This window comes from Choristoneura fumiferana, chromosome 6 (assembly GCF_025370935.1).
Source record: "Choristoneura fumiferana chromosome 6, NRCan_CFum_1, whole genome shotgun sequence".
Classification (NCBI taxonomy): domain Eukaryota; kingdom Metazoa; phylum Arthropoda; class Insecta; order Lepidoptera; family Tortricidae; genus Choristoneura; species Choristoneura fumiferana.
The window spans coordinates 11,070,676-11,096,016 of record NC_133477.1 but is presented as its reverse complement, the minus strand read 5'-3'; the positions used below and the strand labels follow the sequence as shown (position 1 = coordinate 11,096,016).

The following is a 25,341-nucleotide window of genomic DNA, read 5'->3' as shown; positions in this document are numbered from 1 at the left end:
TTATTTTATTATTCTCTTTGATCTGTGTTCATTAAGGTTTCAAAGTTGATCGAGTGAAGTTTTTCGTTGAATAATTTCCGTAGCTTATCATCTCAACGTTTGAAGGTGTACTAATAGCTTGCAATTATCTAAAATAAGTGCTGTCATCATCATCATCATCCCAGCCTAAAAACGTCCCACTGCTGGGCACAGGCCTCCTCTCAGAACAAGAGGGCTAATAAGTGCTGTGTTGTGAGTTAAATGTGAGTTATGATAGTAGGCGAAAGGACGTCAGTTTGTATAGGTTTCCAAAATCCGAGACAGGACTCAATAAATGGTTAGTGTTTAAATTGCGAGAGATTGCGAACTACTTCTTCAATCTAACATTGAGATTGCACCAATAAATAAAATACTTAAAGGCACAGATGTGATTCGTCTTCAAAATAAGGTTACAACCCATGCAAGCGAGCGAAAAAATGTAAAACGAGATTAAGAAATAAAAGAGTGAAAAAACAAATGTTTTTTTCTTGTTCCGGATTTATAATAAATTTAATAATTAATGTACCGAATACGAAGCTACAAATCTTTTTTGGCATAACAGACGATGTCACAGCCCCAAGAATTTCTCAAGAATAAAAAAAAAGTAACTGTCAAAATCTATAAGCGATATTCGTATGGCGGTTCTTTTCGTATTCGTATGAAAGTTACCCTTACCCGTCTGCAGGGCTACTACGAAACCCGAAACTCGAAGTTCGTGTAGTGCGGTCCCTCTGACACTTAAACTATTTAATACGAGAGCGAGAGGGACGGTACGATACGAACTTCGAGTTTCGAGTTTCGGAGTAGGCCTTCTGAACGTTAGTTCTTTGCAAAGGTTCTTTTTTGAGTTGAGCAGTCTGTGATTCATTCGATCGAATCAAAATGGCGCCTATGTCATTGACATATCTATTGTAATGTTTTATAATCAGATTTCTTTGTTAAAATAGCTTTATTCAAGTGTTTATTATATCATATTAGAGTAATTATGTCTACTAATAATTTGTCATCAGTTCTTAAATCATGTTCAGAGAGTGAATTAATCAACGAAGTGACGGATAATAATATGACACCAAAACAGGTGGAAGGATCCCGATTAAAAAGGACTTTTACGTTGCCTCGTAATCCTTTTGGAACGACGAAGCCTAATTCAAGCAAGATTAAAAGTAATGACAGTGATAGTAAGCAAGCAAGTTCTAGTTGTACAATTGCAGAGTCTCCAAAGGAAGATGGTGGTATTGAGAGGAAGTTGTTTAGAAGGCCATCATGGAAACGATTTCTGAACAAAATAGCGCAGCATATGAGTACCGTAAACGTAACTGGGGTAAGTAATGTCGTTAACTTGTTCCTTAGTAGTTCCATTATTAAGTAGTTTAATAAGATCTTATTAGACTGATCCAAAAATACTAATAATCAATAATTACAGGTGAAATCTGCACCAGCAGTGATGAATGGTGAACGGGTTCCATGTAGTGGAGATCCACCCTGGCCTCCGGGCTCCACCCCTGCTGCTACAGGGATAAAAAATCACGGCAACACTTGTTACATGAATGCTGTCTTGCAGTGCCTTTCCCATACTGATGTTATAGCTGAATATTTTGTACTAGATCATTACAGGGTAAGTATTCAATTTATAATATTAATTTGCTTATTAGATTTTGAATTTTTTAGCATTTATTTGTGTATTACAGATAGACTTACAGAAGAGGAATAAAATTAATTCAAAAAAATATGGAACAAGAGGTGAAGTAACGGAACAATTGGCAGCTCTTTTAAAAGCTCTCTGGGCATGTAGGTACACACCTGACATGAGTACTACATTCAAGGTAAATTGTTGCATCATCATTTAATTTTTATTACATACATTTTACTAATTAATGCCTATGCTTATATGTCCTTCAGTGTGAATGAGTCCTTAATTATAATCCCTGTGCATGCTATTATGAGTTGCAAATGTTGGCCTCAGGTGTAATGATCCAGTAAATTGTATCTAGTTTGTTGTTCATTGCAATAAGTTGCTTGAGAAATGCATAATAAATTTATTTCAAGTGAAAACAAGTATTTACTTCTATTTTTAGATATCCTTGAACAGTGACACCTAATTAAAAAAAAGTTAACTGATAATAATATCTTGTTTATGGTTTCATTAATGTAAACCAGAGAAAGGACAATAGCAAAACAATTTAGTCTAACCCATATTTGCTTCAACACTAGACAACAGGTTATACTAGTTATGCAAACATTAAAATCTAGGTTATAAAAATATTGATTATTATATTAGGGAGCAGTGGAACGACATGGTATGCAGTACAGAGGAAACAGTCAACATGATGCACAAGAATTCCTGTTCTGGTTATTGGACAAAGTTCATGAAGACTTAAACACTGCCACTAAAAAGAAATACAAGACTCTGAAGGTATACTTACATTGTTTATTATAGTTTCAAACAATAGTACATTTGTTGTCAGATTTACGCTTATTAGACCAGTGGAGTTCCTTAAATGTGTTTTTTTTTTACATTTGGTGGTGATTGATATAAAATATTTATTTAAAAACATTTAGGTATATTAAAATCTTTTATTAATTAAAATTCCTTATAAAAAATTTTGGACATTGTACATGCAAATAATTTAAATCATACCCTGTTTCTATTCCCCTTTTATGTGTTTGACATTAAGTGTTTTTAAAATTACATTATTTTTTTTATCTGCAGAACACTGGAGGCAAGTCCGATGAAGTTGTTGCTGCTGAAACATTGGCCAATCACGCCAGGAGAAATAGTTCATTTGTCCAGGCAGTGTTTCAAGCTCAATATAGGTAATTCTTGTTACTTAAATACTGGGGACTCTGTATTCGAACATGACACTGAGATTAAATACAAGGTCACTTGCAATCTTTCACAACTGATAAGTGGACAGTTTGTTTTACAATCTAAAAGTAGTGGGAAAAATGGTTTTAAATATTCCTGTGTCCAGCTCCCGTTGAATAATATTGTACTTCTCATTTTGAGCAATTTTTTTGTTATGTTTAGGCAAAGTAGCAATTTTTTTGAAATATGTGCTTAACAACATCCCAACCATATCAAGTCATGGACGAGAAAAAATCATCTGTCTATAGAGGAGAGGAGGTGCCCAAAAAACTAAATTATTGCGATTTTATTTCACCACATACCAAATCCGCACATCACAGCTGTCTGGTGCTAAGAGTTTATGATTAAATTGTAGACAGACATATATGGAAAAATAAATAAATGTTCAGTTTTTGCCATTTTGGCTACAGAACCTTGTAACTGGAAGCTACTAATGCTATTTATTAAGATAATGATTGCATTTTACAGATCAGCATTGACATGTGCGAAATGCGAGCGGACTTCCTGTACATTTGACCCATTCCATTGCGTGAGCGTGCAGCTTCCTCCCAGGCAGGCCACAGCCCAGCCTTCTCCTTTGCCTGTTAATGTAAGCCATGATTTTGTTTAATTTCCCTACTCCCTATGGCATAGAAGGGCAGACATTATAACCAAACCGAACTTTGGTTGGTTCTTGTTCTTTTGTTTTTTTAGCAGTTAATCCAATATTAGCCAATAATTAGCTTATTTATTACTTGAAATTGAATTTTGATGAGATAAGGAATGCACATGGTGAATAATGATTATGACTATATTTTCAGGTTGTGTATGTGAACCAGCAACCCAGACAAGTACGCATTGGTGTAGAGTTACTACCAAACTCCACAATGGATGAGCTACGGACCACTCTACACACCGATACAGGCATTGATCGTGATCATATCATATTGGCAGAGATCAACGAGACTGGTATTTATTCATAACCTTATTCATAGAAAAAATAAAGGCCCAAGAGGCTAGCATCAGTATAAAAAGAGAGAGAGAAAGAGAGAGAGAGACAGAGAGAGAGAGAGAGAGAGGTTGGATAAGAAAAAAAAACACCCCACTTTACGTCTATGGGAGGTACTCTAAAAAAAATCTTCAATTTTTTATTGTACCATTTTGTCGGCACATATATTCGTGCAAAATTACAGCTTTCTAGCATTGATTGATAGTCCCTGAGCAAAGCCGCGGACGGACAGACAGACAGACAGACATGGCGACACTGTAAGGGTTACGTTTTTGCCATTTTGGCTACGGAACCCTAAAAAAACCAACCACTTTGACATAAAATGAAAGGGTTCCTCATACGCGTTTTTCTGGAGTTTAATGTTCTATCTTTGTAGTGAAAATTACTCGGTGAATATGCCCATATACCATTATTATAATATTATAAATGCGAAAGTTGGTTAGTATGTTTGTTTATTTGTTACTTCGTCTCGTCTAAACCATTGAACCGATTTAGGTAAATTCGGTATACAGATAGTTTCGAGTCCCAGAGGACATATGATAATTTTTATCCCGTAAAATTGCATAATTCTCGCGGGATAGCGATAAACGAATTCGCGGGTAACGGCTAGTGACAAATAAAATAAAATATGAATGAAAGGGTTCCTCATACGCGTTTTTCTGGAGTTTAATGTTCTATCTTTGTAGTGAAAATTACTCTGTGAATGTGCCCGTATATGTTTATGTTTATTCTCCCAGGATGGTGTAACGCGCGTTCTAGCTGGGAGCCCGCCGGGATCGACTTTGGATCCCTCTATTGCGTGGAGGCACCGCCGCTGCTTCAAACTCCCACAACACCCTATTTACTCATTCTCTGGGTTAACTTACTTGAGGGAGAGAGATTTGGTAAGATTATTTGGCTTACCTGTAAATGTAGTCATAAGTCTTATTATTTACAAATAAGTACATACCTTACGATCTTTTGGATTTTTTACGGCATATTTCACTTCTCTCTGATGGCTACTTGGCAATTCGTGTGACTGAATATATCAGGGCTCTCTGTTTTTCGAAATTATGGCATTACTTGTATGCATAATAATAATATGCACAATGCTCCTGTTTAGTTCCCAAAAAAAAACAGAGTCAGCACTGATAATCAATATATCATTTATTAAATCAGACATTAAGAATATAATCATAAATTTACCAGAGAATAATATTCAGCATTTTATCAGTATTAGTAATAGAAGAGTCAGCTTATTTCGGATGACAAAGACGAAATATCCCTTTGGTTACTTTGGGTCAGTACGTTCTATTAAACCCAGTTTTTTTGTGTATACTGACTTTATTTCAATTCAAGTGATTATATTACTCGTATAGATAAATTTTATCATGCACCTAGCCACCTAGCAAAATACTTGGATCTCCAGAATTTACTGTTGATACATTTTGTAGTACTCCTGTCAGTAAAAAAATGAGATTGAGAAAATTGGCTTACAGGCTCACCATACGCAATGCAAGTGCCTCGCGAGATTTCGTATGATGATCTCCAAAAGTTGATGCTAAAAGAGATGTGCCAAGTTGTGGCCGAGAGAGTGCTTGAAGGCGCGCAGGGCGCGGACATATTCCGCGCTCGCATCGCAGAGGCGCACCGACCGAAGGACCCGGCTTACTTGCAACCTGAGGTAAACCTAGAATATTTTGATATAGCCAATGATCCAAAATAAGAGTAGAAACATATTAAATAAGTAATTGTAACTAATCTACAACTATAATAATAACATTAGATCCGGCAGTGGGATTGAGATTTCGGCATTTTTCATTCTCATGAGAACTCTTTAACATCGTAGATTTTGTTATTTTATTATTATACTAGCTTATGCCCGCGACTTCGTCTGCGTGGACCTAGGTTATCGCGCGGTGGCGCTAGGGCTTCATTTTTTTTTCAATGAGTTAGTGTGTTTTTTTATGTCTTTTATGGTCACATCTGAGTTGTATTGAACTGAACACTTTCAGTTACCACATCCATTGTTTGCTTTGGACGTCGAGCAAGCGCTATGTGCCCACGACAAACACCCCCACCTTCGGCTAGAGCTGCTATGGGATCCGGCTCACAGGGACAGGTAATAATTTAAAATATTATAAAAATATTCAGTGTTTTTATAATTTAATTAATTTAAACAAAATTAGGTTTTTTTTTACGTTTAGGACCAAATAAAATCAACTAACTTTTAAGGATTCACGTTTTAATTAATTAACACTGCAAATAATTGTTTATTAAATACATTTTTGAAAATAATACTTATATAGTACTTATGTACTCGCGCTTAGTATGTAGGTATATAATGATGCTTAATTAGGAATTGTGTTTATTCAACAACCCTTTTTATACTGAAGCTAAGTAGTCACGATCGTTAATTGGGACCCACTTAAGATCGAATATCTGTCATTTTGTATGACAATTCAAAGTATTTTTTCACGAAATGGGTCCCAAATTAACGATCGTGACCGTACCAACACCAACAATGATATTTCTATTCTTCTTAGGGTGGGTTCACATTGTATCATTTAGTGTTAGTTACACCAATACTTTTATGATAGCCACATTCTCAAACTTGTTCTCTTTTAATGTTCATTATATTTAAAATTTCTTAAAATTTGACGGCAACTTTGGCATTGATTTATTTAAGGTATCTCCATCGCGTCAGATATGTCGCGATCCGTATTGCACTGCGTATCTTAAATATGCTAAAATTGACATATCTTCAAGGTCAAAGCTCAAAGCGTCCATACCTAGGATACCTACGCGTGCTCAATATATTTAGTAAACGGCACGAAAGTAGAATTATGAAATATGATTTTAGGTTCTTCTTCCGTGCCATCTACTATAAAATACATACGTCTTACGCCTGATCTCGATACTTTAAAATGATATAAATGTAGGCCACCCTTATTAGTTCTGTGGGCGACACTGATTATATCGTTTGATTCGGTAGCATAATCCGCGACCCGGCGGAGTCGTGCGAGGTGCACGTGTCGGCAGCGGGGTCCGCGGCGCCGCTCACGCTGCACGCCTGTCTCGCGCATTACACGCGCGCCGAGCATCTCGCGCAAGAGGACGCCTGGAGGTCAGTCATCATTATCGTAATCCGCGACCCTGCGGAGGCAAGGTGCATTAAAGACTTCGCCACAGTGTGCGTTTGGCGTTCTGCGGTTCAATCGACCTCAGCCCGGAACCCGTTCCATGTGTGATAAGCCTTTAGACTTCGTCGAGCGTACCACGCAGTCGCAGACGACTGTTGGACTTCCGATAGTTTTGCTAGTTAACTATAAATTATTTGCTTGGCCCAGACTGTTCCAATTATAACAGTTGATAGAACTGCGCAGTAACTTTCAATTAATGTTTTGATATAAATGTTAGAATTTGGTATTTTGTATAATTTAATGTGATTTTCCTTCTGCAGATGTCCCCAGTGCCAGAGGTATATGCCAGTCGTAAAAACACTCGGCCTCTGGTCACTACCAGATATCTTGGTAATACACCTGAAGAGGTTTCGCCAGTGAGTATTTCATTATTATTGTTATGATCTTTATTTGCATGTTTCCTCCGATCCTCCTATGCTGGAAATGATTTTTTTTCTAAGTTTAAATCGTACTACCCATTTGCATTTACCCATTTTGTATGTATCCATTTTCTGCAATAAACTTTATCTTATTTTTACCTTGTTGCAGGCAAGCCAAGTGTAGAACGAGCACGAAATTAACAACGATGGTAGAGTTCCCTCTGAACGACTTAGACATGACGCCGCACTTGGCGCGCCGCGCCGCCGCCGCGGAGACGGCCGGCCACTCGCGCTCCCCCCGCGCGCCGCGCTCCCCGCGTTCCCCCGCCGCCGCCCATCCCGAGTTAGCACCACCCCCGCCTTAGACAACACATACGACTTATACGCCGTATGTTACCACCACGGCGATGACCTAGAAACGGGACACTATACGGCCGCTTGCAAAAACCCATACGACGGACAGTGGTACAAGTTCGACGACTGGCGCGTCACCCTGGTCGAAGACGAGAACGCTTACAGCGAACTAGTAAACAACACTGCCTACATGTTGTTCTACAAGCGGAAAAAACCTAACGTCTCCCATTCGTGGAGCGCCGACGACCAGAGTGGGCATTGGGCGCTGCGCATGCCGAAATACGTAAAACGGCCCAGCGAAACAGTAACCGAACTCACCGAAGTCAAAGAAGAGGTGGAAGAAGCTAAAATAGAACCACCCAACGAGCCCGAGTCCGAATCGGAAATCACGCCGCCGACCCACAGTCCGTCGCTTTCCAGAAGCGTTGCTAGTCTTCCTGATGACAGCATGGCCGATGCGACTTGTTCTGGTAACCAAACGACACCGCTCGTCCACAACACTGCCTTCGTACAATCTCCTACTCTTCAAAGGCCGCTGATAGTCGAAGTGAACGGCAACAGGCCGAACGCGAGCTCGAGCGAGTGCGACAATGAATCCAGCGTGTCGATAGAGCCGTATATACACAAAGACGTTCACGTGAACCCTAAGATGACTCCCGTGGACACGAGAAGGCCGCGGTCAGTGGACTACCCCGCGCGGGCGGGTTCGGCAACAAGGGACGCTAATAGGAACTATGAGAGCTCGCCGTTAGTCGCAAGCATTAACGGCGTCGAATACCATCCCACCACCGAAGACCTCATGCTGTCTATGTTTCAAGAGTCCAAATACATCGTGCCACGCCACACCAATCATATCTCCGGGGAATCTCATAGGACGGGTTAGTATTGTCTCTTGGCTACGATTTGTCGGTCACACGATAACTTAAGGTCCGTATTGTACTCGTACTAGGACCGTTATCGGTCCGACACTAGCATTATTTTACATACCTCTACATGTCCCAGAAACCGACGATAATCTGTCGACTGCTGATAAGGCTGCTAATTACGTCTCAAAATAACTAAATTTAGGTTTAGTAAAAATGGCACGATTATCCCACTTCTTACTATCTTACTAATATTATAAACGCGAAAGTTTGTATGGATGGATGTTTGTTGGGATTGGGATGCTTGGATGTTTGTTACTCTTTCACGCAAAAACTACTGAACGGATTTGCATGAAATTTGGCATACAGGTAATATATATCCTGGAATAACATATAGGCTACTTTTTATCCCGATATTCCCACGGGATAGGGATAAAATTTCGAAATAACAACCGCTGGGCTTAGTCATTAAATTTGGTATATAGGTAGCTGGACTTCTGGAATAACACATAGGCTACTTTTTATCCCGATATTTCTATGGGATAGGGATAAAATCTTGAAATTTCAACCGCTGGGTTTAGAGTCTTGAAATTTTGGACAGTTGTTCTTAACACAACCTCAATGAAGATCACGATATACATTTTGAGATTTCCCAGGGAAATTTTGTAAAATCCCGTAATTTCAATTGTAACCACCAGATCAAATACTTTACACGTGCGAAGCCGTCGGTAAACTCTAGTTTTATATATTTGAAGATAAAAAATATTTTAAGTACTTACTGTTAATTGTTTTAGTGTACACGAAATTTTCGCATTGCAGGTGAAAAGTCTTCCGCTTGGAAAACTCGAATATCGACATGAGAACAGCAGGAGGTACCATTGAAGGACACACAGTCCTATTCATTATTTATTTTGTATTTTACTGTAGATCTGATTGTTTTTTGTAGTTGACAGTTAATTTATTATCATGCGTATCCATCGTGAAGGACGAGATTGAGCGACTTAAATTTTTCAAATGATGGTAATTGGCAATGTCACACGAACACTGTGGACCCGGTATTGAGTAGTTGATACCACTGACCTAAAAGCAGATAACATTTAATTTATTGTTACTTTGAAATATATGAATAGCGAGTTGATTTAGTAAATAAATAAAGCCACAGCTTGCCATTCCCACACAATTGATTGAATTTATGAGAGAATCACGTTTCTATAGTCCGTAAAAAGAATTTCAATGACCAGATGGTGTCAATTACTCAACCACATTAACTCAATACCTCATTATTACATCTAAAAGTATCTATACTTCAGGGGTGGCCAACTTGATTAGACCCAAAATCCACTGTGTACTGACGAAACCCTGTGCGATCTACCAATTACATACTCCTTGAAATCTTAAATGAAATAGCATAGTTCAGTATTTATATTTTTTGCCTTGCCACGATCGACTGGACTAAAAATCGCAATCGGCCGGTCGATCACGATTTACCGGTTGGCCACCCCTGCTATACTTGATAGTAACTGGGATTACAAATTTGAAATTATTTTTTATTAATTCATTAATTTCACATGCCAAAGATTGGTTCAAAACCGATATGAATTGGAACAGTTTTGATCGTTGCGTGAAGTAAAGCATTGTTGTGGTGTATTGTATTGTGTATAGACAGTAGGTGAACAGTATAAATACCAATTGTACCGTAGTTAGTGGGCGTAATAATCAAATTTTCATAACAAATACCACACTAGTGCCTTGGCCCATGGGATGTTGTGATTTTAAAAATTATAAAACACAATTGATAAGTTACAATAGGGACGTAGTAGGTATTATATTATTAGGGTTGATAAAATGCATTCAATACACATTTTTATCTCCAAATGATGGTTTATTGAAATGGTAAACGGGTTTTGGTTTGGTATTTGCTAAAAATGGCCGCGGTAGCCACTTCCACCGGGAATGTCTTGCAAGGTATCATGTGATTTTACGAATATTTTCTAATGGTTTACGAAATATTGTATATATTGGCTTTTGTACGTTGTTTCTACGGATCACAAATTACTTACTGTTTTAGAGAAAAATGTAAATACTGAAAATTATATTTTCATATTTGCACATAGTTTAGTTTATGTCGCACTTGAATGTGAAGTTTTTGTTTGTATTGTATATTGAAATTGATTTATAAAAGACAAGATATATAAGGTTAAATGAAGCAGACTATTAAGGCCTAAACGGTTCCTGCGACCCCCCTGTCGGGACACTGTGCTTAACAAAAAACCTTTAATATATTTTACCGAATACTCTGAAGTGATTCTTGCGTTGTAAGGCTGGCTCTCATTATTAAATATTATAATTTTATATTTTATCATAGTTTCGAAGAAAGACGACCAGTGTTATACAATAAAATATTAATATAATAATAATAATATTTAGAGATCGCCTACTCGTTATTAGCAGCTTCGAAAGTTAAAACCTATTTGCCTAACCTGATCTGCATCTGTAAATTCATATTAATGTGCTTATTTGTATGCAGACCTAAACGGCGATGTAATAAAATATTCATATCAGTATAATCCATGGATACTAATAGAAATAGAAACTAATTTTCTATATTCCGAACTTGCGACATGGTCGTCCCATCTCCGAATTTGTATTGTGTTACTTGTTTTAATTTAAAGATGTTTATTTTACTTTCACAACGTTATTTAAAATATAAGTGTTATGTACCTACACAAACAATTCGTCTCGTCATTTCTTACCTCTAATCTCGTTCCTGTCTTATAAAATTTGAAAGGAAAACTCAACAAATTTTGCGTGAGATCATTATTGATCATAACATAATGTAATTATTTACATTATGTATTTGTAAATCAAGGAATGCTTCTACACTAAACAATATGCTGTGCAGCTTTGCCAGGGTACTTTCATTTGTTCCTAAAGTTCTAAAGCTACCTATATATTGTCGGCGACTCAATGTCGGCTGGCTAGCGATCTAGGCGGTCGTCTGTCACACTGCTCCGCACATCGCAGCGGCGTCTGGTGCTTCGATGTTTAACTTTGATTTTTAACAATGAAAATAGTAATGACTTTTCCTTTCAAGAGGTTCCATGGTGGCTCATGACTTAAAGTCCTTGACCGTACCGAACACACTGGCTCACTGACTCACTGGCGATGCAGTGCGGGACACGGGGCATGCCACACTGAGCGCCATGGAAATTAACATAAGAAGCAAATAAACGCGGTTCGTCGTGCACCGCAGTTACGGACGGCGATGCGGAGTGCGGTGGTGCGTCGGCGGCACGCGAATTTGTCGCTCCGCACACGAAGCGCCATGGAAATTAACATAAGAAGCAAATAAAGCGTTTGGTTTATTATACGAATTGGAAAAAAAATTGAAACGAAAAACGAACGGTTGCAGGGCACTTTCAGGGAGAGGATTCAACAAATTCCATTTACAATTGCCCTATGAAAGAAATCCTTTGGTAAGCAGGCAAATGGCTATGCACGACATCAGCGTAGTTGGAGTCTAGTATAAGCAGTGTGTGTTTGAACGGGTCTACAGTGGCGGAGGTCGAGATGAGGCGCGGGGCGGGGGAGTGAATGCTGATGAGACGTGATGCGTTGAAGCCCTCGCGTGCGTCCCATACCATCACGTCTGCACTGTCTGAAGCTCGCAGGTAAATGTGGTGAGCGTCGGAACCGAGGAGGTAGATTGGGTTCCCGTGCTCGCCAAATACTGAAAAAATACAGTTAATTTGAATACCTACCCCTTTACGGCCGAGAAACTTTTTTTCCGATTTTTTTTCTAGAATGTCAATTAATTGTGGTTCACGAAAAGATGATTCACGCGCGCTCAGGATAGTTGCTCGATTGTACCGAGCCGGCCGGAAAGGGCTATGGCGAAACTGATTTGGCGATGGCCCACATTAGTACTTATGTGGTTATGTACTGATGTGGGCATGAGGCTGTATGTTTGATTTGTCGGTACTCAGATTTTAGGTAGGTATATCTGTAAAACCGCCGTTATTGTTTACACTTTGTTTCAAGACAATATTTTGTTATAGGTACCTACAAATTCACACAGTGTATATTCAATGGTGTGGTTTGAACGGTATCAACATTGGGGTCTCCCGACATCTTGTCGACGACGTTTTTTGCCTTTATTGCGTGGACATTTTTTGTAAGCGTGTTTTGGTCGGCTTAAGCCAAGCCGCGTCGATAGATGTGGGAAGACTAATTCATTTACCTCTAAGCGGTGTTCCCGAATCCCGTCTCCGTAGAGCGGCGGTGTCTATCTCGAAGATGCCGGGATAGTTTATTCTGACGGCCACTAGCATGCCGTGGGTACCGCGCCTGACCAGCGCTATCTGGAGGCCGGCTGCCGGCGTACAAATAAGCACCGACCATTCGGCCTGCGACGACGTGTCGTGGACGAGGATCGCGCCACGCGAAGCATCTGATATGTATCTGTTATAGAGAAAGTCTATACTTAGGTATTATTTGTAAATATAGCGACGATAAAGTAGGTAATAAAACCTCCTAAGACTCCTAACTGATAGATCTTTGATATGCAATTGAGGACCTTTGCCTAGTATCCATAGTATGTACTTACAAGCTTTGCTTAGTTTGGAACTAGGTCAATTGGTGTCAAGTGTCGCATGATATTTATTTATTATATTATTAGCACCCCCTAACCAATGCTAACCCGCTTGTTCGAGATTTATCCGTTGGGCGGTGAGAGTTAGTCCTTCATCGTCGACAGGTGAGTTTGATTACAGTGGCGTTCAAAGATATTTATCTAACGCTATGCTTTGCGTGTGAGGCTATAAGCGTACAAAAATCAGTATAAAATCTAGAGATCATTATTATTATTAAACTAAATATGTTAACGTATTACCTACTTCCACGGCCTATGTCCAGCAGTGGACGTCTTTCAATCAATCAAGGACTAGCACATGCAAAAGTATCGATAGTTTGCGAAACGGAAGGAGGGACTTTTAACTAGCTCCGTCAGTTTGGTATCTGTCATTTAAATCATGTAATAGAACAAATAGAATATATTATGTTGCCTCATGTGTATGTGGACCACTTACTTTAGCATAGTGTCAATCCGTCCATATAAGTCTGTGTTACTCACTCATTGTCATAATGACTAAATATCCGCAATTTTGTTCCTGTGTCACAAACTGTCTGAATTCTCCCTCCCCTCTCCTAAATATGTGACGTAATTTATGAATGACCCCTTAAGGCAAAACAAAAAAGGAACATACGGACTTTAAGTGTAAGAAATAAAAAAACCGGCCAAGAGCGTGTCGGACACGCCCAAAATAGGGTTCCGTAGCCATTACGAAAAAAATAAGTAATAATTTTCTAAGAATTTCGTATTTTATACGGAATCTTCCAAGTTTAGGTATATTTTATACCTTAGGCTGCTATTTACTCTTAAACTACTAACAATTCTCAAGCAAACTTAGCCGTTATAGTTTTCCTTGTAAGTTTATACTTAGGTACTAATTTCGCGAACATATCACTGAATCGAAAAATCGTCTTAGCAGACCCCTAATGGTTTTAAAAGATCTATCCAACGATACCCCACATTATAGGGTTGGATGAGAAAAAAAATACCCCCACTTTGCGTCTATGGTTTTTTTTTAGTTTTTTTTTATTGTACCATTTTGTCGGCATAGTTTACATATATATCCGTGCAAAATAACAGCTTTCTAGCATTGATAGTCCCTGAGCAAAGCCGCGGACGGACAGACAGACAGACAGAGACAGACATGGCGAAACTATAAGGGTTCCGTTTTTGCCATTTTGGCTCCGGGACCTTAAAAAGGAACGCTGTTTTACCGCGTATAATAATTAATTATTTTAATTCTTGATTATCTTTTAAACAGTAAAACCACGTAAAACTAAGGCCACAAGTGTCTTGGAAAAATTAACTTTATTTGACCTGTTGAATGTTCCCTTAAAGTTAAGGGAAATGAAAAATAAGACGTAAAGTCAAAGAAACTGAAGCACGCGTACCAGGGTGGAACAGTTGCATAAACAATTTAGCTATGATTTATTTGGCAAAAGTATGGGATGTCAACATGACATTAGTAGCACAATGGTGCCACACTGGTACCTGATACGCACTTACATAAATGGCTTTCCTCCGAAGACATATTCACTGACGACATACTGCAGAAGGGAGGAAGAGTCCGTCAATGACGACAGATCCAGACGTTTGGTAATCTTGCGCAGGATAGTGCTGATGACCACCACCTTTGGCTTGCATGTGCAGTGCGGGGAATCGAGCGCGTCCACCACGCCACTGTCCAACACCCAGAGGTTACCCTGTAGGTAATGCAAATCGGGCAAAGGTACATTATTATTCACACCTCTCCTTCAGAAAAGTAACTTTTCCTCCCTGGCGAGAGGGAGCAAAGTGCAACTTTTCTGTTCAAGGCTTTTCTAAGTGTTTTATTGCAAAAGCCATTTTTTGAAGTTGATAATTGTAAAGCCACGCCATTTTCTATGCCGGTTATTCTTTAATAATATTTTTTTTTTCAAGTTTCTTAATGCTCGGTGTGAAAAGTAGTATGAGCCACTCGGGAGCAAAATTATTTTCATCTTGGGCGTTAACACTTGAATCCCTCATTACGCTCAGGATTCTACTTTAGAATCCCTCGCTACGCTCAGGATTCTATTGCAGAATCCTTCGCTACATTCTGGATTCAATGTACGCCCTCGCCGTAAATACACCATTTTGCTCCCTTGTGACACATAACTATTTCATCACACTTGCTCGTAAACAGTGTCAAAACAAGCAGGCTACCTTGGTTGCAACCCCCCAAATAAAATCCTCGGCCTTAATGTGCTTGTCATGAAACCCGTGGTCGGGAAATTTCATTTCATTTCATTTCAGAAATATAAAATTTTACTCGCAAATGTGATGAAAAACATTGTATGTCACACGGGCGGTACTAGAATTACGAACATCGACTCATTAAAGCCCTCAGTCTTCGACTTCGGGCTTCTAATATACTCTCGGTCGTAATTCCTTGCTAATATTATTTAATACGAGAGTGAGAGGGACGGTACTTTTGAGTATTTGACGGTACGATACGAACTTCTATTTTTTAATTTCGTAGTAGCCCCCTTAAGCTAAGCAACAGCCCCCCGCTACCCCGCATCCTCCTAACCTCGCTGCTAAAATAAAATAGTAGATTGTAGAAAAAGAGCTTAAAACGAGCCATTATACCCGAGAAGTTCATATAGCCACTCGAGCCGGTACGGCGAGGGTGGATAGACTCGTCGAGGGGAAAGTGGGTTTATTGTTCGAGTTTTACACTCTGCTTATCACTTCGATGGCGAGGAAATTAAATATCAACAGTGCTGGAAGCAATTGTTCACTTACTATGTACCTTTTATTGTTCATGCATTATTATATAGTTATTAATTTTTATTGATCTATTTTGATTGATTTTTAGTTTTATATAAATTAAAATTTACGAAAAAATATAATAATATGTAGAAATTTCTAAGTTTGTGCCTGTACCTGATTGCCTTGGTCTTAGACGAAGATTTTACTTTATGCACTAGAACACAAAAAGTAATTTTATGTCGCCTAGATCCAGCATAAATACGAACTTTACCAGCATGAGAAGTAAAATAGTAGAGTGTTCAACAAGGGACTAAAACAAGCCATAATGACAAGAGATGTTCCCCTTAGTTGTGTTTTTTTGTTTTACGCGCTAATAATGTCAATAGCATTGTACGAGTACCTATATTTAATTGACATCACTTGAATGTTCATTGTCAAATATCAACTTGAATGTTAATTGTTTAATACAAACGTATAAAAATCTCGGCTTCGGCTAAACTTTCGGATGAATTCTGGTCGAAACGAAAGGCAAAGCGGTCAAAGAGGCTGGAGAAGCATCTATGGTTAGAGTTCGGCCGAGGGCGGCAGTGCTTTTATAGTTAAAAATCCGTCGAGGCTGAAACTTCGGTTGGATACTATAAAAATGAACCCAAGCGGCGGAGTGCGATCCCAACATAAGTAGTTGCGAAACTGTGTATTGATTTAATTTAATAATCTAGATTTTATACGAGCTTGTGTAAGATGCCTGTTTGACCGCTTTATTTTTAATTATACTTGATCGTACTGATGCTGGTCACGACCAACATATTGCAATACGCCCTTCTCTTATAGGTAATTTAATTAATTTTCTCAAAAATGTCCGTAAAAGTTATTATTATTATTATTCCCTCAATGGCGGCCTTAAGGCCCGTAAAAGTTGACATTATTCTTTACATGTCAGAAGGTGAAAATCCCTCCTGCAATCTTTTTAACTTTTTAATTTTTCGCTGACCATAAACTATGCACTTCACCTTCTTGCCCTTTTCATAATGCTTTCGTTGTAATTTCTTTAGATTAATATAATCATTAACATCTAATGTATCTAAGATCTACTGTAGAATGATACTAATGATTCTATTACTATACCATGTCTATTTTTGATGAATTTTTGCCCATATTTCTTATTTTTAGATAAAAATTATATTTCCATTACCTAAAGCGACATCTATAATGTCCACGTGAAACTAACTAATTAGCCTCTCAGGTTAATCTGCCGTTAATCCCAGGTCAGCGCTAGCTTACTATTTTCCATGGCGTCTACTACTAATTCCTCTAACTGTTCATTTACATTAATTATTATACCCGAATAACACAATTCTAATCATCCCTGATTTAATTACGTCGACATTCTAATCTCAATTACTCTTGTTTAGACGCCTTTATCGACATGTTTTTGTTTCGAGTTTCCATTTAATCTTCATAGATGGCCCTACTAACAATTCTCTACTAATTAGTTTCCAGTGACGGTCTTGATGACACATCTGATCCGTTACACTTGGTTATACAATATCACCTATAACTATCTATTCTCTACAATCCGTGATAGTGATCGGTACTTATTGGCACCTAGTGAATTCATGATATTATGTGTAATATATATATATATATATATATATATATATATAATTTTACAGAAAGTAGTTTGTTGGCTAACTTACAAGATAATCTAGATGAAAATCGACCGCGTTTTGTATTCCATAGCAGTCTCCAACGGCGTGTGCAGCTAAAGAAGGGTAAGGCTCAAGCTCAGGCCCGCTGCGCTCGCGCACCACCCGCCAGACTGTCGCTAGCACGCCATGCTTTAGCCTGTATGACAAAAACAACTGAGTATAATAATGAAATTTAATAATTACGAAATAAAGGATCCGGTTATTTTTTTACATTTTGAACATTTAATATGATCTGGGTACACTCGCGGGTTCACGGTGGATGCTAGCCGCTTCCAATTGAGGTAACTGGAGGTCTATGGGGAGGCCTATTACCAACAGTGGACGTCCTAGGACAGATATGATGATGATGATGATGATGATTACCTACTTGTTAACTTCTACTGCGAAGCTCTTTCTTCAGCTGCGAGCCTAGTTCTGGTCCCTAGCAAAGAGTGGTTTTAACCGGGACAAAGTCCTAAATAGGCGGGACACGTGACAGCACGCTTCAAACCGGGACTAGTCTCGGCGTACAGTCACTAGAACCAATATCTGACACAACAAAACATGCATGAATATCTGATAGGATTCTTTTTCTAGGGCGTAGCTGATAGGACGTGTAAGATATTACACGCACCGCTGTGGCAGATATGAATGCTGGTGTTCTGTACCGGGATGTACGCAACCCTAAACTAGAACCTACCTGGGAGTGATCACGTAGATTTCATCATTGAAGGATACAGCTTTGATGGCGATTGCATTGTCTTTTATGTATTGACCACTATTAGTTAACAGGTGCGCTCCATGCTCACACCCCAGATGCCACGGGCCACCGTACCAAGCCAAATCTTGAGGATGGGCCAGGCTATTCCAAACCATCATTAACAGAATAAGCACGAGCATTTCACTTGTTGGGTATAAATACAGTAATCGAATGTTATTACGATTCTTTGTACACTGCATGTTTTCAAAAATACATAGCAAGCAATGTTTTACCAAGAAAGTACAATGTATGGCAAGCACACAATTTGATTGTCGGTGAAGCCGACTTTTCGGGGAATCATTTTTAGCATTTAAATTGAGGACCCGCTTTTCATTTACGTTTTACTTTGATAAATAACTTTTGGCATATTGTGTTCAAATGAGGTAAAATGGGCACTGCAGTTGAATGTGGTATTTGGTATGTTTTTGTATCATTTTTAGGGTGCCGGAGCCAAAATGGCAAAAATGGAACCCTTATAGTTTCGCCATGTCTGTTTGTCTGTCTGTCTGTCTGTCCGTCCATCCGCGGCTTTGCTCAGACTAGAAGATCAATGCTAGAAAGCTGTAATTTTGCACAGATATATATGTAAACTATGCCGACAAAACGGTACAATAAAAAAAAATTAAGGTAAAGCCATAGACGTAAAGTGGGGGTGATTTTTTTTTTCATCCAACCCTATAGTGTGGGGTATCGTTGGATAGGAGTTTTAGAACCATTAGGGGTTTGCTATGACCATTTTTCGATTCATTGATTTTTTGCGAAATATTCAACTTTAAAGTGCAAATTTTCTTTAAAATCGTGCGTGCGTCCCCTCTAAAATCTAAACCGGTGGGTGGAAAATTTTGAAAAAAATCAGGATGGTAGTAGGTATAGCAAGCTTTAAAGGAAAACTATAACGGCTAAGTTTGCCTGAGAATTATTAGTAGTTTTACTCTTAAATAGCTGCCTAAGGTATAAAATATACCTAAACTTGGAAGATTCCGTATAAAATATGAAATCCTGAGTAAAATATTACTTATTTTTTTCGTAATGGCTACGGAACCCTATTTCGGGCGTTGCTGACACGCTCTTGGCCGGTTTTTAATGAAAAATGGGAAAAATAATTACATTTGTGGAATTTCGAATTTCTTTTTCGAAAATATAAACTGAAACATAAGAGAAGAAGAGACCAGCGCTGCAAATTGAACCCAGGTCCTCAGCATTCCGTGCTGCGTACCCTACACCACCACTGGACCGATATGGATATGGATTTTGGATGGATGGATTTTACGGGATGACCGTAAAAGTAACAAAATTTGGGGTTGGAATAAAAAATACAAAAAGACTCCAAAATCTAATCGTAATTCTTTTACTCATTTGTCGCTGTTACTTTTCTCATCAGTTTAATTAATAAAAATGGCGGGACACTGCGACAAAATAAGTGCTACTTATAGATGTAGTGAATAATGTGAATTCGAAAAAAGTAACTTTATTTAATTTATGTTATTAATAGTAAGTAGGTATGTATATTTGTAAATAAAGTATAAATTTTAAATTTATATATAAGGTGCTACTCTATCGTATTGGGTAACTGTAATGATAGATGTAATGTTATTAGAAATAAATAAAATAAAAATAAAATGTTTTACCATCGTATTTTGTCGGAAAAGTTCGTATTTATCTTGCTTTCTCAAGGTACTGGATTTTACCGACAAAATAAGATGGAAAAACATTATTCGATAGATTTGTACTTTACATGCTACCTGAGCTGAAACTCCGTTTTGCAACTAAATAGAACATGATAACTGGTAATATTAGCTCTAGCTATCAGTTACTAAATAATTGAGTACTTACAAAATAAAGGATCTAAATTCCGTTTCGGTCTGATTGTTTTAGTAGAAACATGCACTCTTCCGACACACGGGCTGGGTTCGTATTTCCTGCTCTCACACTATTTATTGTGATCGAGGACAAAAAGATCTGATTGTGCGCAGCCTGGGAATGGCATCTGATCGATTGGCTAGCGCTGGGTAAATTTCTGGGTTACTGTGAAATAGGTATTACCAATAGGTGGTACCTACATTGTAGTTAATTATCAAATACCTTGTCTTACATACTTAAGTATAGACGGTGTGTATTTTCTGAGGTCTAATCGGTAAAGGCGGATTTGGAAAGTGCGCGTTGAAATTTTACACACACCATACCACCCCAAACCAAATAACCCCAGGGTTTTTTTAGTATATTTTTATTGAGGGACTAAAATAAGCCAATATATACCCGAGATGGTTAGCCCCCCGAGCTTTAGCGAGGGTATCTATTTATCCGAGGGTTTATTTATATTGACTTTTAGTCTCGAGGTGAAAACTCTATTTTTCACTTCGATTGCTAGAAAAAAAAATAGTCATGAATCGTTTATTATTTACGCTCTACAACAATTTGAAAGTTTTCACGGTAAGTATTACAACCAGACACAGATATAATAAAATCGTATCGGCGAAATGGTCCATACACAAACTGGAATACTTAAATAGAATGGCGCCACCTTATATGCGGAAAAAGCATAGAACTAAGACCACGTAGACTAAGAACGTAACATTTTCGTCATGAAAATGGTCCACATACAATCTTATTTTATGCCACAAACTAAGCACGTACTGGCTGTTTGAGTTTATCTAAGTCACTCGAATTATTTTTACTCCCTAGGTACTAAAGTACTCACTTTACTCCCGCCTCGTAAGGCTATATTGACCTACTTTTAGAGCATGATAAGTGAAAAATGTTTTTTAGTCACACTATAACTATATGGCTGTGCAAATAATCAAACGATAGATTAAGGCACGCAGATGAACAAAGATTGTTATAATAACATTATTATTTATTTATATTTGTTACGGCCAAGAATCCCCACTGGCATTGTGGATTTAGATAGTTATTATTATAATAGTAAACATGTGAATAAGCTTGTATTTTACGAATAAATCATTATTCTATTTTTTGTGTTTATAATTAGTAATAAGTAAGTATTCATTTATCGTTATCTTTATTTAATTATTTGCACGCATTATTTACAAAATTAACAATTAAAATAGTATAAAAGAAAAGGAGAACTAAAACTAACTTATTATTAACGTTGTGTAATAATAGGAACTATTTTTGTAATCAATTTATTTCCTTGCATTCGTGTATCGGGCACATTTTTTAAATTATCATTTTTTGCCATAAGTTATGTAGGTACTGTTCTTTAATTAGGTAACATTAATCTGCGTCACTGAACTGAACAAAACGGTAGCCCTCAAATGATCAAAATAAGAACACATTGTGATTCTTACTACATTCTGCTAAACTAGTTTTTTTGTTTTTTTGTTGCAAACAGGACAATCTGGATATTTAACGTTATTTATGCCGCACTTAAAGCATAAAACTGCAAAAAATTAATGCTTAATTAATGTGCTTAACATTATGAAAGAAGGTTTATTTTTATTTAAGGTTGGCTTGCCTTCATTAAAACATTCACCGCAACTTATAAAATTTCTACAATTCTGCAATCTAAACCTGTTACCGATCCCAGACCTTACGTTAATATAAAAATTAACAATATTGATGCCTGTGGTTTGCTAGATTCTGGTGCATCAGTATCTATTATAGGTAACAATAGTCATAAACTTTTACCAGACAGCATAATACACCACGATAACCACATTAACATGGTAGCCGCTGGTGGTCAGTCATTAAAAAGTATAGGTCAAATTAATATGCCAGTCTTTTTCGAAGGTCAGTTTCATATTTTGAAAGTTGACGTTGTACCAGAGGTGGAGACATCAATTATCCTAAGTTTTTAGGTAGTATCACAATGTCTAATAATTCATTAGCTGAGGTAAAAGTGAACACTAATGACACTTTCATTCACTCTTATGACAATCTCCTTGTCTCACAAAAACCCATTGCAGACAATGTTATACGGCAATTTAAATCAATTTCGATGGAAGAAAAAGGCCTGGGCAAAACTAATTTAACTACACACCATATTGATACTGGCGATGCTCAGCCTATTAGGCAACGTTATTACAGAATGTCACCTGAGAAACAGCGAATATTGATGGATCAGGTAGACGAGATGTTGTCTCTCGACGTAGTGGAGCATTGCGAGAGTGCGTGGTCTTCCCCGGTTCTAATCGTTAACAAGAAGAACGGGCAACCAAGGTTTTGTCTCGACAGTAGAAAGTTGAACGCAGTTACTAAACGCGATGCATACAATTTGCCATATGTGGCAGAAATATTGGATAACCTTCGAGACGCCAAGTACCTATCAAGCGTCGACTTATCCAAAGCGTTCTGGCAAATCCCCATTGCACCAGAGGACCGCGATAAGACGGCTTTCTACGTACCGGGTAGAGGCACGTTACGTTTTAAGACCACCGCTTTCGGTTTGACTAACACACCTGCTACACAACAGCGTTTGGTAGATTTGCTCTTTGGGGACATGGACTTCAAGACGTTCGCTTACTTGGATGACATTATTATCATCAGCTCAACGTTTGAGGAACATGTCTCACGTCTCTTGTGTGTTTTGGACAAACCTAGACAGGCTATCCTCACGGTAAATTTTGAGAAGTGCAAGTTTTTTCGAAGCCAGCTCAAGTATCTGGGGTACGTTGTTGATGCCCGCGGTTTGCGAACGGACCCTGAAAAAGTGGAGGCTATTGTTAACTTCCCTACGCCTTCCACTCGTAAGGAATTAAAACGGTTCCTCGGTACAGCTACCTGGTATCGACGTTTTGTGCCAAATTTCAGTACCATCGCTCGTCCCCTTAACAAACTAACTTTAAGTGGCAAGAAGTCCCCTCCCTTTAAGTGGACACCGGAGGCTGACGCAGCTTTTAACGCGCTCAAAGAATGTTTGGTGTCTGCGCCAGTCCTCTCTTGCCCGGTGTATTCCATGCCATTTGAAGTTCACACTGATGCAAGCAACTATGGGGTAGGAGCCATGTTAATGCAGACTCGATGGTAAAGAGCACCCTATCGCCTACATGAGTCGATCCCTAACCAGTGCCGAGAAAAACTACAGTATTACAGAGCGAGAGACCCTGGCTGTGCTGACTGCTCTCGAGCACTGGCGCTGTTATTTGGAAAATGGGCAGACTTTTACAGTGTACCATTCTGCGTTAAAATGGTTACTGTCCCTAAACGACCCCACCGGTAGGCTGGCACGCTGGGGCGTCCGTCTGTCGTCATTTAATTTCGAGATTAAACATCGCCGTTGTGTGGACAACGTTATCCCTGCCTGATGCTCTTTCGCGTGCTGTTCCCGTTTCGTCCGTCAGTCTAGCCAATTCTATTTTAAACACAGACGATGTCTGGTATTAAAATATTTATAATGGTTGTTTAAATACACCAAGCAATTTTCCAAATTTTATAATCAAAAACAACTCATTATTTCGTCTTAGTAAAGATAAATCCCCACTTAATTCGGAATTTTCATGGAAAGAGGTTGTCCCTAGTAATTTTCGAGAACAAATTATTCATCCATCATCCGTCCCAGCCTATATACGTCCCACTGCTGGGTAGAGGCCTCCTCTCAGAACAAGAGGGGGAAGTTCGTGGGCTCTTGTTCCGTCTGTCAGTCATACAAGGCGCAAAATCACTTTACATTGGGTCAAATGGGTCGTCCGAAGCAGTGCTCCAGACCATTTCAGATGATCTCAATTGATTTTGTTGGCCCTCTTCCTGTTACTCGAAAACAGAACAGTACATGCTCGTAATAACTTGTTGCTTCTCCAAATTTTGCCACATCTTTCCTGTACGTCGAGCAACGTCAGAAGCAGTCGTGAAAATCTTAGAAGACTCGATATTTTTGATACATGGAGTACCACAGACTATCTTCCTGGACAATGCTAGTCACTTTGCGAATTCTGCTACCAATTCCCTCTTTCGCAGGTACCAAATACCGAATGTCTACTTCACACCTAGGTATACACCGCAGGTTAACAGCGTTGAGAGATTCGACAAAACCCTGGTTTCCTGCCTCTCTACGTTCGTCGGGAACGACCATAGGACCTGGGACACTTTCGTCCCCAAAGTGAAATTCGCTATCAACAACTCAGTAAACGAAGCGACCGGTTACACACCCTTCTTTCCTTGTGTACGGCAGAGAGCTTGTCTTATGCGGATCTCACTATACAGATTCGGACCTAGGAGACGAAGTTCTGTTCCTGCCACGCGATTGGTATGCCGAAAACCTTGGTTGCCTGGCTTCTGTGTTCAATGATGTGCAGGCTTCGTTGTGGAAAGCACATGTGAAGAACACTGCACACTATAATTTTAGCTCCCGCGCCTACGGAGACTGAGGAATCGCAGCCATCGTATACAGGGTGGCCCAAGAAGTAGTGATATACTAAAGCCAGGAGATAGAGGACCTAGAGGGCTATCTGAATCACCCCCATGTATGTTCCGCGATTTTTCGTATTTTCGGAGTTATGACTTTTTTTTTAATTTTTCACCTATCGCCGAGTACGATGAAATTTTTATTTATGGTGACGTGAATCATTGCGGTAGATGCTTGATTTTTTTTGTGTGCTAAGCTGATAGATAGGCCAATTCAGTATGGTAACATTTACTATCGTTACTCCTTTGAATGGAATAAAAAAAAAAATGCCAAGAAAGATAAAATTACCCAGTATGTTCACAATTTCAAGGGCCCTTAAAAAAATAAAATCACGTAAAAAAAAAAATTACCGTTTGACTTTTAAAAACTTGCTCTATCTATCAGGTAGCTACTCTGAAAATTTCATTTTATTATTATTCATAAGGCTTCAATCAAAAAATTGAGATCTAAATGTGGTAAGTGCAACATTTTAATTTACATGACGATCAATGCAAACAAAGCAAAACCTTTCGAAATAAATTTCGTTCTAATCACTCACT

The 25,341-nt window shown here is 38.5% G+C and overlaps 2 protein-coding genes across 2 annotated transcripts; one reads left to right on the top strand and one right to left on the bottom strand.

Moving 5' to 3' along the window:
* Window positions 1-819: 819 nt before the first annotated feature.
* Window positions 820-11,363, top strand: LOC141429034 (ubiquitin carboxyl-terminal hydrolase 31-like). Its single transcript, XM_074089181.1, is given in 15 exon segments — window positions 820-1,339; window positions 1,442-1,633; window positions 1,707-1,841; window positions 2,297-2,431; window positions 2,729-2,832; window positions 3,353-3,473; window positions 3,685-3,832; window positions 4,610-4,756; window positions 5,351-5,535; window positions 5,867-5,973; window positions 6,847-6,978; window positions 7,315-7,410; window positions 7,583-7,695; window positions 7,698-8,645; window positions 9,450-11,363. Coding segments are annotated over 15 exon segments (2,940 nt in total). The 5' UTR covers window positions 820-1,003; the 3' UTR covers window positions 9,491-11,363.
* Window positions 11,364-11,994: 631 nt separating this feature from the next.
* Window positions 11,995-18,586, bottom strand: LOC141429042 (major royal jelly protein 3-like). The gene is made up of 5 exons (XM_074089192.1): window positions 18,382-18,586; window positions 17,691-17,838; window positions 14,767-14,963; window positions 12,871-13,091; window positions 11,995-12,360 (listed from the first exon to the last, which is right to left on the bottom strand). Exons 1-5 carry the CDS (start codon window positions 18,579-18,581, stop codon window positions 12,077-12,079), a joined length of 1,050 nt encoding a protein of 349 aa, XP_073945293.1. The 5' UTR covers window positions 18,582-18,586; the 3' UTR covers window positions 11,995-12,076.
* Window positions 18,587-25,341: the final 6,755 nt, after the last annotated feature.

What these genes read in the sequence shown, in the direction of transcription:
- LOC141429042 (XM_074089192.1), bottom strand. Translation starts at nt 18,581, where the DNA reads ATGCTCGTGCTTATTCTGTTAATGATGGTTTGGAATAGCCTGGCCCAT. An exon ending in ATCTACGTGATCACTCCCAG is followed by an intron (nt 17,839 to 18,381) that starts GTAGGTTCTAGT and finishes TTTGTCATACAG; the next exon opens with GCTAAAGCATGGCGTGCTAG. An exon ending in TTCGGGAACACCGCTTAGAG is followed by an intron (nt 12,361 to 12,870) that starts GTAAATGAATTA and finishes GTATTTTTTCAG; the next exon opens with TATTTGGCGAGCACGGGAAC.